Below are 18,215 nucleotides of genomic sequence, written 5' to 3' on the forward strand. Positions count from 1 at the left end.
TTATAACTACGTTTTAGGTAATAGTTGTTGAGAGGCATATCTATATAATATATCTTAGAAAATAGTATAAAAACAATAAAACGTCAGATTATACCAAAAATATGTATTAACTACTATAACTGTAGCACGAGAGCCAGAAAAAAACACCTAATGTAAAATTAACCATTACAAAGCGGTATATAAAATTTATAATACACTTAGGGGGGTTCCTCAAGTTAAAATAAAACAGAGGATCGATGCCTCCACCAATTTTTACATTGCTATTTAGGATTTTAAGCTCTAAATAATGTACTGGATATGATCAAATATACGTGATTATATAAATATATTTACAAGTAAATTAAATTTACAGACAACGCTATAAGAATATAAAAGCGAATATTAATAATAATATTATAATTAATAATAATACGAACTGTACTAAGCGAACTGCGTTAAAAAATCATTTTATGAATTGAAATGTTTGTATCTTATTAAGCACTTATCTTAATGTTGTTATCAACCGATAGAAATTTTTATAAGGAAAAGGCAAAATGCTTATTCATTTTTATTTAAAAAATAATTTTTTTTTAGAAATATAAAATAGAAAAAATATTTAAACTTAATCCTAAATTATAAAAAAAAAAATAACGCAAAATATTTAGTAGATCAAAAATTAGATTTGTCAAAGTATAATAGATCACTCTATATACGTATACATGTTTAAAATATATTATTGGCTTAGAATTTATTAAAAACCAAGATATTCACAATCATTTAAGATAACATTTTCATAAAAATTATTAAGTTTTGCACATATAAGTTCAATTTGGTCACTGGATGATAAATGATTTTTATCTCTCTCAAAATTAATCATGTCATTTAATTCCGAAGGCCTTTTTTCTATTAAGCAATCTCTTGAATTGCATTTATCAATTATGATTAAGTTGGCAACTATAATTTTGGAACGAAAATTTGAAATTTGAATTAAATATTCATTTGCCATGACTTTATTATTAGTATCATTTAAATCAATAAAAACTTTTTCAGATGGGTAAATTTTCAATAATTCATCACTAATAAATTTATATACATTATTGATGAATTTCTCAATAATCAATTTATAATTTTTTATCGTCATATCATTAGTTGTTTTTCTTATCGTACTCAATGCAGAAGATAATCGATCAAACATATTTATAGATCTATTAATTATATTGTAAAGTTGAATCACACAATGAATAAATGAAGTTGTATCATTATTATTTTGTTCATTTATGCAAATATCTATTAGCGATTTCAACATACCATTAAAATATTGGATTATTTCAGTGTATCTGCAACGCATGAATTTTGACAGATATTTACGTTTAGTCAAATGGTTATCTCTATTTACTAGGCCTACAATATCATGAACATTTATATAATTTTTTTTTTCGATAAGAGTTATGTGATTCAGATTGCTCCAACCTTTTTTTTTAATAATCGAGTTTAAAAACGTAATAATTTCTTCTTCTCTATCTTGAGGAAGCCAGAACCTAGTAACATTAAGACAATAAAATTAACTATTTTAATTATCACTCAAAATAATTGATATTAACCGTATAATAATCTCAATTAATATGATAAGTCAAGTTAATAAAGTGTCAAAGATTTGTTTTTCTATTAGCTTCGATACAAATCTGAGAGGGTAATAATTTTACCATGATATCTTCATTTATTTTTTTTAGCTTGGATGTTTTTTTGTGCTTGTCACTACTTTTTCTGAGATCTCAGTAGAACAATTTATCGTTGAGAAAAAATATCACAAATCGTATTTGATTGAAGGCATTACACTCAAAAATTAAGAAAATTTCTCTCGTTACCCGTAAATGGGGGAATTCGCCCAAAAAGTTACACTTTTTAAAATCAGTAAATTTCGACGTTTTTATAATTGATATATATAAAAAGTAACAGTATTTCCGGAACACTTTCAAAAAATAAGTTGAAAAAGTAAATTTTAGTGAAAAAGTTGTTATTTTAATTCCCCACAATGGGCAAGTAAAGGATCATATTTGTAAAAAATATTTAAAATAATATGTAATCACCTTATGTTTTTATATATAAAAAAATTGTTTTGATCTATAAATTTTTCAAAAAGTTATCGCAGTTTTAAGTAAAAAAAATTGAAATAAAGTCAAAAATTAGTGATTTTTAAATTTGTATTTTTTTTTTGGATATTTCGCCATTTACGGGGAACGAGAGAAATTTAGTCAATTTATATTATGACGTATCGTTGAAAGAAATCGGTTCTTCGATTCCGTTGGGTTTTCGAATTTGGCGAGATCTAAGAAAAAAGTGATAAGAGACAAAAAAAAATCTCTGCTCTACTTTCTTGTCAATCGCCCAACACTCTAAACCATAAATTATAGCTGGTCTCACTACAGTCTTATAGAACTTACCTTGCAGCTTCATTGTAATTATTTTATCACATAACAAACTAGACGCTTCTTTCCACTTCAACCACCCACACTTAATACTATGTCTTACATCGTCGTCAATAACACCGGTCGTTTGCACAACTGATCCTAAATACTTTCCACTTCCCTTATCAAGTCCTCGCCTATTGTCACTAAACTCCTCATTTCACCTAACTCGTGTACTCTTTTGTCAAACTAGTACTTTTTTCAAAATAAAGTATATAAAATAAGCTTTAATTTAAGGTGTATATAAAAGTGTCAGTATTTCCGAAATATTTTAAAAGCAAAATTGAAAAAGTTCTACTTACTATACGCATGTTTAACATTTGACCCCCCTTGTATGAAGGGAAATGGTTCGTTTTAAAAAAATTATGTTGGATAAAAATAGTATATATAAAGTATTTATAAAAAAAAAACACAACCCAGCACAAGAGGTTCGTGGCACAAATGTGACATGACATAGTTGGGTCAATTATAATGATATCTGACAGTGATTAAAATCACTGTAAAAAAAACGCTTCAATGCATATCATTAGATAGTGTTTAATTTTTAAAAATAGATGTATTATTCCAAAAGCTATATGATCTGTTATTTTCTTATTTATATTCTGATTAAGATAAAGTGTGTCGAATGCAAGAATGTAGTATATTAATATTACTTCTCGTGAAAAAATTGTATTGATCCATACATTTTTTAAAAAGTTATAGAATTATAAAGTTAAAATTGTAAAATATGAAATTGAGGATGTTCATACAAAAATAACATTTGGTAACTATTTTCACCATGAAGACAAATAAAGTCCGAAATTTTTTTTTTCTATAATAAAGTATATTACATTATCTTTAATTTAAGGTATATATAAAAGTGTCAGAGTTTTCGGAACACTTTCAAAAGTTATGTTTGAAAATGTTAATTTATTGTAAAAAAGTTGTCATTTTGAATCCTCCCCCTGTGTGCAGGTAAAGAGACAAATTTATAAAAATAATATATCAAATAATAGGTAAAGACATAATACAGGCGAATGAGGGAATTTTTTTCAATTTTTGAGGGTAATGTCTACGACTAGATACGAATTGTAGCTATCTTTTGACGTATCGTTGAAAGAAATCGATTCGATGAGTGCTGAGAAAATGTGGTAACAGACACAAAAAAAAAATAAATAAAAAACCCATCATAGTAAAATTAATACCTTCTCAGGTTCGCATCAAAGCTAATATGTATAAATATTTAGCAAAAGAAGTTTATAAAATCTTATTGATTCAATAACTAACAAATTATTATTGTAAGCCAATAATATTTAAAACTAACTAAAACAGTCCTATAAAAGCATCAATATCTCGAATAAAGTAATTTTTTTTAACAAAATTAAATAATTTTACTTAGTAATTTATTACCAGACTATAATATTCCAAATTTTTTGGTAACATTTTACTAAATAAATAATTTCTAAAAAAAAAAATGAATTTTAGATTCACCTAAAATAACAATTGATTTTTACAATTATGATCAAATAATATAATACGCTCAATTGAGTAGATATTTTTAAGAATCATTAAAATTAATAAAGCCCTTCATCTTTTGTGTATGTTTGCCATAAAAATGATATATACTTAATAATTTTATTTATTTAATAATTTTTAATTTTTCTGAAAAATTACAATATTAAATTAACAAATATCAATTGCATCTTAAATTTAATTACTATAATTAGCATTTATTCATGTTTATACTTATAAATCATAGAACTGCGTTTTATGAATATGAAGGTAATAGGAGTTAATTTTGCTTTTGGAATAATCCACCAATTTTTTAAAATGAAACATTACCTACAAATTGTAACGAAGCGAATTTTGTGATAGTGATTTTAATCACTGTCAGATATCAACTATACTTCTCCTAACTATGCCACGTTCAGACTGTGACGGAACCCCACAGTGCTACGATTTTTTTATGTCTGTCGCCACTATTTCTCAGTCTTCACCGGAACGAATTCATTTAACGATACGTCAAAATATCACAAATCGTAAATTGTTGAAGACATTACCCTTAAAAATTGAGAAAATTTCCTCATTCAACGTAAATGGGGGAAATCCTCAAAAAAATTACGCTTTTTAAAATCAGTAAATTTCGACATTTTTAAAATTTTTTTTTCTCAAAATTACCATAACTTATTGAAAAATGAACAAATCAAAATAATTTTATTTTATATTAAAACTTTAGATATTTTCCTTTTATTTGATATAATTTTTTTGAAAATCTGACTCTTAACCTGCCCACAAGAGGGATTCTAAATAGCAACTTTTTTACAAAAATCAAATTTTTCAACTGATAATGTTTCGGAATTACTGCGTTCTTAAACACATATTAAATAAAAGCTTATGTTATGTTTTAAAAATTAAAAAAAATATATATTCCTAATGACTTATCTGGTATGTACAAATGGCTGCTGTAGTTAAAAACATACTATTTTCGTGTAAAATTTTCTAATTTAGATTTTATATTTTCAACTTGTAACTGCTATATTTTTTTGAAAAATGTACCAACACACATTTTTTTCTAAATAGTTTGTTTATATCAATTCATGTGACATATTTTTTATTTAAATGGAAGCCTTCATACAGAAGGAGTTATATCTTAAATATTCGAATAAAAGTAGGAATTTTTCAACTTAATTTTTTTTTTTTCATTTGGCATATTTTTTTTTAAATCAGACAATGTTCCATTATACAGGTGGGTGTAAATCGTTAAAAATTCTAGTTAAAAGTGGAACATTTTCAACTTAATTTTTGATAATGTTCCGGAAATATTGGATCTTTAAACATATGTTAAATTAAAGATTATGTTACGTACATAAGTATAAGTTAAAAAATATAGTTTAAAAACTATAAAAACACGTTTTTAAAGTACATTGAACTGAAAAATTAAAAATAATTTTTAAAATAGTTTAAAACAATAATGAACGAAAAATATGGCACAAAGCAACAATAAAAATTTGTTTATATATATATAATGTTAATGACACGCGCGCATGTATAGGTACAAAAACAAAAATAATTTTATTCAGATAAATAGTATGGTCTGCATGTATTGAGCGGGGGGGGCGTTAATGTGTTCCGACGGTCTAGTCAAGGCCATAGACGACTGGATACGTGAGAAATAACACGTGGCGCGTGGAGAGTTACAAACAAACATACATACAAATAATCATACATAAANCGTTAATGTGTTCCGACGGTCTAGTCAAGGTCATAGACGACTGGATACGTGAGAAATAACACGTGGCGCGTGGAGAGTTACAAACAAACATACATACAAATAATCATACATAAATACATACAGGTGAAACTAATAAAGCGTGTTAAAAATATAATTCAATATACAAAAAATATGGCACAAAGCACCCACGCTTTTATCACAATAATACTAGTACTTTTCGTACATTATTGTTTCAAGCTTATTTTAAAAATTATTTTTAACTTTTTAGTTCAATGTGCTTTAAAAGCGTGTTTTTTTTAGTTTTTTTTAACTATATTTATTTTTTACTTTTTAGTTACATGTTATGATAATAGTTACTATCAATATCATGGTTATAACGGGTAAAGGAGAATCAGGGTTCGATTCCGGAGTGGGAGTCTGAGAAACGGCTACCACATCCAAGGAAAGCAGCAAGCGTGCAACGTGGAGGTAGTGACGAAAAATGACAATACGGCAATCATTCCTCGTAATCGGAATAAATACACTATATATCTCTTNTCGTAATCGGAATAAATACACTATATATCTCTTAATGAGAATAAAGCGTATTAATATATAAGTTTTAATAGTAATTAGAATATATATTTATACATGTAAAGGGACTTAAGTACGTAAACGTATCATGTACGAGGTATAGCAGTGTTTCGTGGACGGGCGTGGCGGGGGGAACGTTATACACGAGGTATATACGACGGCAACGGCGTCGGCTGTAGGGATATATAAATGAATATTAACATATACGTACATATAAATATTAATATATATATATGTATTTATATTTTAATATTAGCGGCGATGGTAAGAATATATAATCTTTGCATAATATCTCGGCACTTTCGTTGGCGTCCACGACGCGATGTCTGGCGTGATCCTCGGGCGTCAAAAGGTTAGCAGCGTAGATGACGACGCACAGTGGAATGAAACGCCGATTTAGGCGGCCAAAAGTATCATTTTTTAAAAGTCACTTAAATTTTTTTTTTTTAGCAAAACACATTAATATCATACTTAAGGGTTTTAATACAAATTTTCAAGAGCATAAGTTGATTTAGTGAAGGTGTAGAGCTATTTTAATGTTATACTTCTAAAATTTATCCGTATTTTCAGTAATTTTGAGTTTATTTTTGTACATTTTTTTTATGCCTTAAAACATAATTTAAAATTAAATTTTTTTTTTTATTCCTATTAAAAAAGATATCCTTTTTCAAATGAAAAAGAAAAAAAACTTTTTTTTTAATTTTTGTGGAATTTAACAAATTTATACTTTAAAAAAAATCGAATTTTTTCGTTTTTTTCTCTAGTTTGCTCGTTTAAAGAGATTAACTAAAAATTACGCAAAATTACACGTTAATCCATACATGTGGCTTGTAGAGCAAGTCATCAGCTACACTATGAAAAAAAAAAATTTTGCGCTCGATAATATTTGAACTGTACATACTGCATTTACCTAGAATAAACGAGTATTTCCCTAAAAATCGTATGTTTTACAGGATTTTTACTCTATAAATAAAATTAGTCATTATTTATTATTAATTGTTATACGATTACATTGATATATAAATATGAATATTTTAGTTTTATACATATAAAAAATAATTATGCCATTGATAAATTCATGTCTGAAAATGAATCATTTAATTGACTATTTAATTCATCTTCTTTATAGTTGTTATCATTATGAGGGAATATTACTAACATCTTACCATCTTCTGATAACTCTTTTAAATGCATTTGCTTATTTCTATCGATACAAGAAATGTAAGGATCCGATGAGATAAGAAGTATGTGAATTAAATCCTCATTAGTATTTAAGCGCGAATTTTTTCTGGTGTGATGTTCTCGGTACATTTTATAATCTTTATTGCGACTCTCTTGTGCCTCCTCAGATAAGTTGCCTAAAATAAATGTTGATATTTTTTATTGTAGTAACTATAATCTTTTGTGATATTACCTATAGGAAGTGGCGCATATTGAATAATATGAGCACCGTGTAACAAAATTTTATGCACTGACGCCGGCATATAGTACCATGGATACAATGATACAAACAATTTAGCTGTTAAAAAGCAATATTCTTCAAAGGCCTTTATGTTTATTGTATATCCGCTCGCTATTACCGATAAAATTGTTCCACACCGTTTAATTAAATTAATATCAATTCCAGTACAGGAGGATGACAATTCAGCGTTTTTAAAAAATTTCCTTGCAGTATTGCCATCGTTCGTAGTTCCATGTCCTATAATTGGACAATAATGAATATATATTAGACAATATTAAATTGTATAGAATGAATTATTTTTTAAATGTTTTAACATTCTAATATTAAATTAGACTAAATTATCACATACCTTGTAACACAATATCTACTAAAAGTCCCATTTCAGACCTAAATTTATTTTGAATATGTTGTTTACGAACACTATACAAACCTTTGTTTACAGCCTTAACCTTTAAAATTAGAAGAAAATAAATTGTCAGTGGATTGCATATTGTATATTTTATAATTTTTTTATTTTACCTGCCAAGTTTTAATTTCTAATCTATACGAAAGATGAATAAAATACTCAAAAAAACGTATCCACGCATGCAACGTTGACAATCCATACTTATAATTTTCTGTTATGCATGGTCGATATTTAACTGCCTCAATGTCATTCATTTCGGTTGGTTTACATCCACAAATAAAACATTTTTGGCTAGATATTCCAGTCAAAGAATTACATACCTATAAATTTTTTTTTTTTATCGAACCGAGTTAAGAAATAAGTAATCAAATTATATAGATCAATAAAAAATATTGATCATTAATTTTCTTGTTTGAAATTTTTTTTTCTGTGACTGAATAATATAATCATTACTAATAAAAGTACACAATAAATTTTAGATATTTATAATAAAGTTTAATATTAACCTTTCCATCAACCATAGAAAAAATAAGCGTATGTTTTACTTCAAAGTATTCGTCATTGAATAATACATATGTAGTATTTAATTTGCTTATTTGTTTTTCAATTTCTTTTACCTCCTCTTTGGTACTTTCAATTGTTTCTTTCATAAATTTGTATTTAATAGGTCTACAAAATCTAGTAGAGGAAGGCATAGAATTTTTCCAAATTACGTCACTACTATCATTGCTATCATCACTACAGCATCTAAGTTCAAGTGGCACAAGAGAGAACATGAACATTGTTTGGTCAGTTGTACAAGGGTTGTCATTAAATTTTTGTTTATATTGGGCCTGACCACTACTTCCGTCGCAGCCCCATTTATAGAACATTTCTAATAACTTTTTGCCAATTTTTACCTCGTTGATAGCTGGTATTTGAAAAATTCTTTTAGTTGTGTGATCTAAAAGATTCTGCAAGGGTATTATGCAACCAGATTCACTAATTTTAACATTATCAGGATAACATTTTTGTTTAGCACTAAAAATTTTTTCATAAGATGGATAAATATCGCAATTCCTCTTTTTAGCTCCTAATCTTATATTCATATACTGTTGTTTTGTAAGTTGATTGTCTACAATAAATGCTAAAGCTTCATCAGCAGTATAAGATATAGGTTCTTTGTTACAAGAATCTTTAATTGCCATTTTCATTTGTGGGACACTATTAGGAGACAACAACAGTTTATTAAATAAAGCAGTCTCATTTCTTTTTCCAGACACAAATAACTTTTTTTTTGCTGCACATAAAATTTCAGGTGACGTCATTGATGTCATAGTTAACGCAGAGTTAATTTTTCGCCGCATTGTTCGTTCTGAACATTCAGTTAAATCAACCAAAGGTCGGCCCTGTATTGTTTTAGTAGATTTTTTTTTAATGGAAGGCATTTTAAATGGTGTAGTAAGCCATTCTGAATAATTTTTCAAAAACCTTTCATGATGACGACTAACCTTAGTCCATCTTCTAGAAGCAGCCAAACAAAATACTAATATACTTTTTTCAACTTTTTTAATAAAATGAGTACTCCAATTTGCTCCATTATATTTTTGCTTTAAAAAATCAAAAATTACTGCCCTTGAGTTATTGTTTGTTATGTTTTTTAAACTAATACCATTTTTTTTAATAACTTCAATCAGTTGTTGATTTGAAAAAAAAATAGATGATGAACAATCAGAAACTAAAATAAATGTATAAATTTAATATTGTTAAAAATTATAATATCAAAATTAAAAAAAGGTTTAATCTTAAATCTTAAACAATCCTATTATATATTATATAGCATTATGATCGAAAAAAAATTTATTAAAAATGTATAACTTGTTAAACAGTTTTTCCAGTAAAAAATAAATCTACACACATTTATAAATTGATTAAATAAGGGTATAAATTATTTAATAATAACTTACCAGGTGTTTTAATATCCATTTGAAGAAAGTAATTTTAAAAGTTAAAAACTTATAAAAAAAAACACTATATTGAAAAAATGTATAGAAAATAGAGAGATTAACAAATGGAGAGTGGTTAACTTTATGGCATAATATAACGATGAAAAAATTTTTCGTCAGATAGATATACATTCAAGATAACTTAAACAATACCAAATCTTATCGATGAGTTCATATAATGTTATTTATTAGTGTTAACTTATGAGGATGCCTATAAAATCATAATACGATTTTTAGGGAAATACTCGTTTATTCTAGGTAAATGCAGTATGTACAGTTCAAATATTATCGAGCGCAAAATTTTTTTTTTTCATAGTGTAGCTGATGACTTGCTCTACAAGCCACATGTATGGATTAACGTGTAATTTTGCGTAATTTTTAGTTAATCTCTTTAAACGAGCAAACTAGAGAAAAAAACGAAAAAATTCGATTTTTTTTAAAGTATAAATTTGTTAAATTCCACAAAAATTAAAAAAAAAGTTTTTTTTCTTTTTCATTTGAAAAAGGATATCTTTTTTAATAGGAATAAAAAAAAAAATTTAATTTTAAATTATGTTTTAAGGCATAAAAAAAATGTACAAAAATAAACTCAAAATTACTGAAAATACGGATAAATTTTAGAAGTATAACATTAAAATAGCTCTACACCTTCACTAAATCAACTTATGCTCTTGAAAATTTGTATTAAAACCCTTAAGTATGATATTAATGTGTTTTGCTAAAAAAAAAAAATTTAAGTGACTTTTAAAAAATGATACTTTTGGCCGCCTAAATCGGCGTTTCATTCCACTGTGCGACGGTGCGCGAATGCGGATCGGTTTGTTGACGTTGTCACTTTGACAATGGGAAGAAGACTACGGTATCATTAGCGGCGGGACGTCGTCGGCCGTGCGGCACTTGCTGGACTATGCATCGCGGCGTATAACGCGCGGTGTTGGTCAGTCAAATACTCATAAAATAGGGCGACGGCTGATAAAGGTGGCACGAGTCTTGGGGCATCGTGTATAACGAAACGACGCGGGGCCGTGTCGATTACAATAAAAATTTGTAAAAATTATATATATATATATATATATATAATTAATGACACGCACGCGTATACGGGTACGAAAACCAAAAATAAAATTATACAGGAAAATTGTGTTAGNGATTACAATAAAAATTTGTAAAAATTATATATATATATATATATATATAATTAATGACACGCACGCGTATACGGGTACGAAAACCAAAAATAAAATTATACAGGAAAATTGTGTTAGTGGCGAGTTGTGAGCGGGGTGGGGTGAATGCGTTACGACAGTCTAGTCTCAAGGTCATACACGACGGGATTCGCGACATAATAACACGTGCCGCGTGGAATTACAAACTTACAAACGACAAACAACAAAAATACATGTGAAACTAATATAAGCGTGTTAAAAAAAAAAATGTGTCCCGACGACTTTTCTTCTTTGTTTAAATGGACGTCGAAGACGAACAAAAAATAGGAGTTAATTTTACTTTTGGTATAATTTACCAATTTCTTAAAATTAAACAATATATTTGCATATTTGCATCGAAGCATTTTTTATGACAGTGAATTTAATCACAGTCAGATATTATCTATACTTGACCCGTCAAGTAATGACGAGAATATGCCACGTCCATAGTATGCTACTATTTTTATGATTTTGGTGATTTTTTAAATTAAAAAAATATATATTTAAGGGGAATTAATAATGTAAACAAATGTTTTTTTTTAATTTAATAATTTGCTATGAATTGTGTAGGAATATACTGTGATTATTTTAACACTAGTCATTTAATTTCACTTAAAATAATAGTTATGTTATAATTATTTTTGGTATATTTAGTTTCACCGCTATAATTTATATCGTCTTTTGTTGATTGATTATTTTACATTTTTTAAATTAAATTAGTATAAAAAAAGTAAAAAATTTAGATTTTTTTTTATTGAAAATAACTTTATTGAAACTTACTTGGAGTTGTTAGGATCCAATAGTTCATTAAAGCCAATATTTTCATAATTATTTTTTATCGTTTGATCATAAAAATTTATCAGTAAATTTTTAATAACACTAACATCAAGGTTAGAATTCTTAAATGTATTAAAAGATTCTTCTTCATACAATATTTTCAAATACTGCGGAACATGATTTTTACTTACAGATAAATACATACTATGATTTTTTATAAGTTCATGTAAGTTGATGGTCTTCTTAATATTTTTAAAGAAGTTTTTAATATGTTTAAACTCGTGAAAAATATCTTGATCATTATCTCTTAATAATCCAGATGGATTTTGATTCATTTTTAAATTAGTAAAATCACTAAATGGTCTAATGTAGTCTGTAATCGTTGCTAGACATTCCATATTATACCTAATTTTCTTTAAATTTATGTGGCTCATAAATAACATAGCGTCCAACAATTTGCTAAACAAGATTGCGGACATTTTCACTGCATCATACAGTAAAATAGAACAGTTATTAAAATTTGTTGTGTTTAATTTTCTTAAATAAATGCTGCATTTATCTATAATATAATTAATCATTATAAGGAAGTACGAAAGTATTTCAGTATACCTAATATTGAGCGAACAAATTACTATGTTCAATATTTGTATATAATTTGTACATGTCGCTTTATTTTTAAAAAATTCATGTATTGGTTTTCCATGTAAATATTCATCTTTAGCCCATATATGTGGCATTAATATCCATCCTTGTTGACTACAGAAATGTCTCACCACATCAATAACATATTTTTTGTATTCTGAGGATTTAATTTTACAATTTACAAAATAGTCATTATTTAAAAACATAAATGGAAAGAAGATATAAACAAAGTATTTCATATTCATCATATCACAGAACTTAAAAATTTAATACTTCCCAACGTAAAATGGATGATTAATTTTAATTTTATACAATAAATATATAATTTAAATTATTTAAATAATAATTAAAAAAACTTATTCTTATGTATATAAATAGTTAAAACACAAGTAAATTTGTATAAATCAATGTTCATGTAGTTACTTTTATAAATAGTACATGTGTATACAATTAAAATTAAAAAAACATCTATTACATTATATAGAATGTATATAATTATATATACATTTTTCCTTATTATATTGTATTTATAGTACTTAATTGTGACTATGGAACAATTACACTTTTTATGTTTTGTTTATTAATTACAAATTAAGTTTTATTTGTGTATTAAGACCAATAATTAATTAACTATTATTATTCGATATAAATGTAGGAGTGAGAGGTTGGGTTTAAGACAAGATGACATTCTATGATTTAAAATAAAACAATTTAAATTGAAATTTATTAAATAAACACTGAAAAATTTTAAAAATATAAAATGTGTTTTTTTATATCCTATAATATAAGTTATATATATATAACTTATATTTTTTTAAATCGTGTTTTACGTCATAAAGATTTTTCTTTATTAAGAATAAATAAATAATTTTTTTTTATTACAGTAGTAAAAAAAAACTATCATAGTCAAAGAATATTACAAATTGCAATTCTTATTCAAATCAGGAAAATACTAAGAAAGAGGGTTGAATAAAAATGAAATGGTTAAAATTTTTTTTTTTTTTTTCTAATATTATTCTAGTGTTTTTAATAACTAAAGCGTATGTAAAATAAACAGTTTTTTTATTAATTGGTCTTGATCGAAAGCTCTAATTACACCGATCGCAGACGTTATACTTCGTCGTAATCAACGTGAACCTTCGGGTTCTGGGTAAGTTAATAACAAATTTTTAATGACTCAAAATGGGCAGTAATCGTACGCCACCGTCAACACCGTTATCTAAGACTATAAACATTCCGATAACCCCAATATCTATAATAAACCGCAGCTAAATTTTTTTTTAAACAAAAACAATAAAAAAAAATAAATAAAAAAATTACCTACACCTTTAAGCTAAGCTTGTGGTGGTGTGGGAGTAACAGTAAACATATTTTAAGATTATAAATAATTAATTAATATATAATATTATATACAAACATTTTAATTTAATTACAACAATAATGTCATAATAATCTAGATAAATATGGAGAAGCTATATAATACTAATTATAATATACATTGACCTAGTTCACTCATTAAACATTATGAATACATTTTTTGAAGTTAATTGTGTTATTAAATATAATTTTTTTCAGTTTAACTGACAGAGAATTAAAAATGACAGGACCTAGATAATTAATGAATTTTTGACCAAAACTTCTACTTGGAAATAAGACTTTAATGTTGAATAATCTATCTTCCTCTATTGAGTTATCATTTGGTTTTTTAAAGTAGAAGTTATATTGTTTATGCACTACTATATAGTTATAACTATATAACTATATAGTTATAACTATATAACTATATAGTAAATGAGAATAAAAATGAATCGCTAAAATCCGTAAACGCAGATGATTTAAATGACAACTCGATTACAGTGTTATCGTCAAACAAAAGACCGCACACAACATCACCCGACTCTTTACCTCTATTTTAACATAACACAAATAAGAATTTAAAAATATTAAACCGATACACATTACTTCAAACAGATAACAATGATATGGAAACCGAACAAACTACCGAACCTATAATACACAAATCACCTCCTTTATTTATCAAATCCGAACTCAGTTATTCAAAATTTTGTGAAATCATTAAAAAAAATATCGATCCCGAAGAATTCACTTGTAAAAGCAATACATCTCAATTCTCCTGAATAATACCGTAAAACTGTACGCATTTTAATACAAAAAAATGTTGATTTTCACACTTACCAATTAAAACAAGAAATACCATTTCGCGTTATTCTAAAAAACCTCCATCACTCCACGGGAATAAAATTCATAGAAGAAGAATTAATTAAACTGGGATTCAATGTCAAACAAGTAGTTAATGTTTTACAAAGACAATAAAAAAACCCATTCCAATGTTTTTTATCGATCTTGGACCAAATTTTAACAATAATGATATTTTCAAAGTAAAATCAATTTGTTACTCTAAAGTCAAACGCAATCACATATGGAGAGCCTAAATCTGCTGCTAACACCGCTGCCTTAAGATTTCAGGATGATCTTCTTACCCTTAGCAATCATCTTAAACAAATTTCTATACCCGTACCCACCGATCCTAACCTAATACGCCTAGGAAATAGTAATGCAAGGAAACCGAGACCTTTGAAGGCAATCTGTCAATCCAAGGCCGATGCTTTTCAGCTGATTATCAACTTTAATTCACAAATGCGGAATGGAATATTACCAGAACCTGGTTTACGTATTGTTCACGACAAAACCACACATGAACGTGAACTTTTGCGTAAAGCTCATTCTGAACTGCAACGTAAAATGAATGGTGGGTCTTCAGATCTTACTATTTCTTATTTTAATGATGTACCCTCAGTGATTAAAGCCGGCCCAAAAAGCATGAACCCCAAAAGAGGAAGCAATCATCGTCCGTGATCTACTCAGCATTTGCATTAGTTCCTGATTTCAACTCTGGTTTGCATGTTTATTGTAAAAATAATATTAGTTGTACCTTTTTATCTAATTAAACTCATTTTTATCTAATTTTAATAATGCTAAAACTAACTTTTCATCTATACCTTACCCTAAGTCTAATACTTTTGATGTTATGCCTATTAATGATTATGGTCTTAATATTTACTACCAAAATGTACGTAGTCTTCGTAGTAAATTATTAAATCTCCGAACTAACTTTATTTTGTTATCTTATGATGTGTATATTCTTACTGAGACTTGGCTTTCTGATGACATCTCCAATTCTGAATTAGGATTTGATGGGTAATTAATCTTTAGGTACGATAGAAACGCACGCACAAGTAACTGTATTCGAGGAGGAGGGGGACAATAGGATTTATCACAAAATGTTTTGTAGATACAGGCCGTGAGAGTGGATAATCACTCCATGGTGCCCAGCCCTCTCCGAAGCCCGTATAAGTTAGGGGGAAGACAGTTATTTTTTTCAAAAAACCAATCGACGCAGTTCTTGATAATGTGTTCGACTACTTTACAAAGAGAAGAGGAAAGAGCTATTGGGCGAAATGCAACAGAAGCTGAGTTAGATTTAGGAACGGGAATGACGTTAAAATTACGCCAAGAATCAGGAATAACACTTTGGGACCATAAAGAATTAAGAATGACTAAGAGAAGTTCAAGGCAATGAGAAGGGAGATGTTTTAGAACCAAAGGGGAAATTCCATCCAAACCAGAGCTGGACGATTTACGCGAATAGATTGCATAGGAAATTTCACTGAGTGTAAACGAATCAGTTTGAGGATGAAAAGGGAGAAAATTAAGGAAAGGGTTAGGATCAATGGTAGGAGAAGATTCTTCTAAGGATGGGACGTAGGGGGAGCAACCTTACTGCAGAAGGGATCAAACCATGACTCGTTTAAAGAGGGAGAATTTTTATATAGACAGTTTTTAAATTTTTTGGCAATAGCCCAGGTATTGGACAGGCTAGATGAAGGATTAAGTGAGGAACAGAAAGAGCGCCAGGACATAATTTTTGCTTGTTTAAGTATTTTTTGAACAGAGGCGTGTACCCTTTGGTACTCAAAAAAGTCATTTAGTAGACCCGAGGATCTATATTTTTTAAAAGCTTTAGTGTGCTCATTGATAGCGTAGGAGCAAGAGGAAGACCACCATATTGGAGAGGAGGGAAAGGACTTTTTGACTTTTTTAATTAAAGGAACAGATAAATTAACTGCTCTTATAATTGTAGACACGAACCAGTTGTAGTCCTCAATGGGAGAGGAGGAGGAAAAATTAGAGGTGAAAATGGTCATGTAATTTTGAAAAGATGGCCAATCAGCTTTCGAATAATTAAATCTGTTAACAGCGGTGTGAGAGAAAGAGGGATAGGGAGTGGGAGAATTTGTGTGAGAAATAATAATGGGAAAATGATCACTTCCATGAGTGCAGTCTAGGACAGACCATGACAACAACAACGAGAGAGAGGGAGATGAAATGGTTAGGTCAACCGCGGAATCCATCTTGGAAGGGCCTCTAAGGAGGGTGGGGAATCCTGTATTGAGAATACAAAGATTATAGGCAGAAGTAGCAGACGAAATAATGTTACCACGATGATTGGTGATTAGTGCACCCCAGGAGGGATGGAGAGAAGAAAAAAGAGATCGTTCATTTATAGGGGATAAACTTCTTACGTTCCATTGAAGAATATGAAAAGAAAGAAAGTTAGAATTACTATTAAAATGTGTCATCATTGTCAGATAAAGGATAGTGGTTAGTTAATGTTAGTTAATGAAGATTCTATAGTTGATTGAAGTATTGAAGGAGAGGAAATTAAATTAGGATCGCTCGCGAGTAGCTGAACAATATGTTGCGATAAGCAGGAAATCCAGTTGCGGTCATCAACATTAATACTACGATTTTGGGACATGTATTTTAAAAAACTTCCATTAAGCGAAATTGGCATAGAACAGTCATTCGGTAGAGGAAGAAAGTGGTGGGAGGGGACTTGAGTTTTATTACTTTTTTTTACTTTATCAAGACGTATGATTTCAATACTATATAGTAAAGTACTAGGAATATTCGCAGAGTAGCCGTGTTCAGAAAGAGAAGGGGAAGTGAGACAATTGTTGGCGTTATTAACCGACTCAAACGTGATTTTTACACGCTTAGAACCAATAGGTGCTCAGAATACCAGGAAATAGTTTGGAAAGTTTTACCAAGCTTAACTGGGTGAAAATTACCTAAGTTATTATTGCTAGATGCAGAAACAAATTTGCTTTGACTAATTGGCGATTTAGAGCCTTGATTGTTCTTACCAGAATAACGAGAGTTATCCATGGAGATTTGTGGGTTGGAAGATTGCAGAGTGCTTCTACGGCGCAATGGGGGGTGGTGCTGATCATCTCCTATCGGATTAGGTCTGGATTGCATCCAGAGCCCCGGCGGACACAGTAAATGTGCCAAAACGGCGGAACTATGGATTCAAAACTAAAAAAAACTATGAATAGCGGAATAGTACTCTAAAAATAGGCGGGTAACTACAAACGTACGCAAGATAAACACGTCCGTACAATACGACCGATAAAACTGATATTAAT

At 28.3% G+C, this 18,215-nt stretch overlaps 2 protein-coding genes across 2 annotated transcripts; both read right to left on the minus strand.

Moving 5' to 3' along the window:
- Nucleotides 1-648: 648 nt before the first annotated feature.
- LOC126896871 (MATH and LRR domain-containing protein PFE0570w-like) lies at nucleotides 649-12,991 on the minus strand. The gene is made up of 2 exons (XM_050670013.1): nucleotides 12,067-12,991; nucleotides 649-1,517 (listed from the first exon to the last, which is right to left on the minus strand). The coding sequence occupies exons 1-2, from the start codon at nucleotides 12,951-12,953 to the stop codon at nucleotides 731-733; spliced, it is 1,674 nt and encodes a 557-aa protein (XP_050525970.1). The 5' UTR covers nucleotides 12,954-12,991; the 3' UTR covers nucleotides 649-730.
- On the minus strand, nucleotides 7,199-9,822 carry LOC126896864 (uncharacterized). The gene is made up of 5 exons (XM_050670005.1): nucleotides 8,603-9,822; nucleotides 8,210-8,416; nucleotides 8,040-8,139; nucleotides 7,643-7,927; nucleotides 7,199-7,586 (listed from the first exon to the last, which is right to left on the minus strand). Exons 1-5 carry the CDS (start codon nucleotides 9,521-9,523, stop codon nucleotides 7,288-7,290), a joined length of 1,812 nt encoding a protein of 603 aa, XP_050525962.1. The 5' UTR covers nucleotides 9,524-9,822; the 3' UTR covers nucleotides 7,199-7,287.
- Nucleotides 12,992-18,215: the final 5,224 nt, after the last annotated feature.

The sequence above is a fragment of the Daktulosphaira vitifoliae genome, unplaced genomic scaffold (genome assembly GCF_025091365.1).
Source record: "Daktulosphaira vitifoliae isolate Bord-2020 unplaced genomic scaffold, ASM2509136v1 Scaffold_1, whole genome shotgun sequence".
Classification (NCBI taxonomy): domain Eukaryota; kingdom Metazoa; phylum Arthropoda; class Insecta; order Hemiptera; family Phylloxeridae; genus Daktulosphaira; species Daktulosphaira vitifoliae.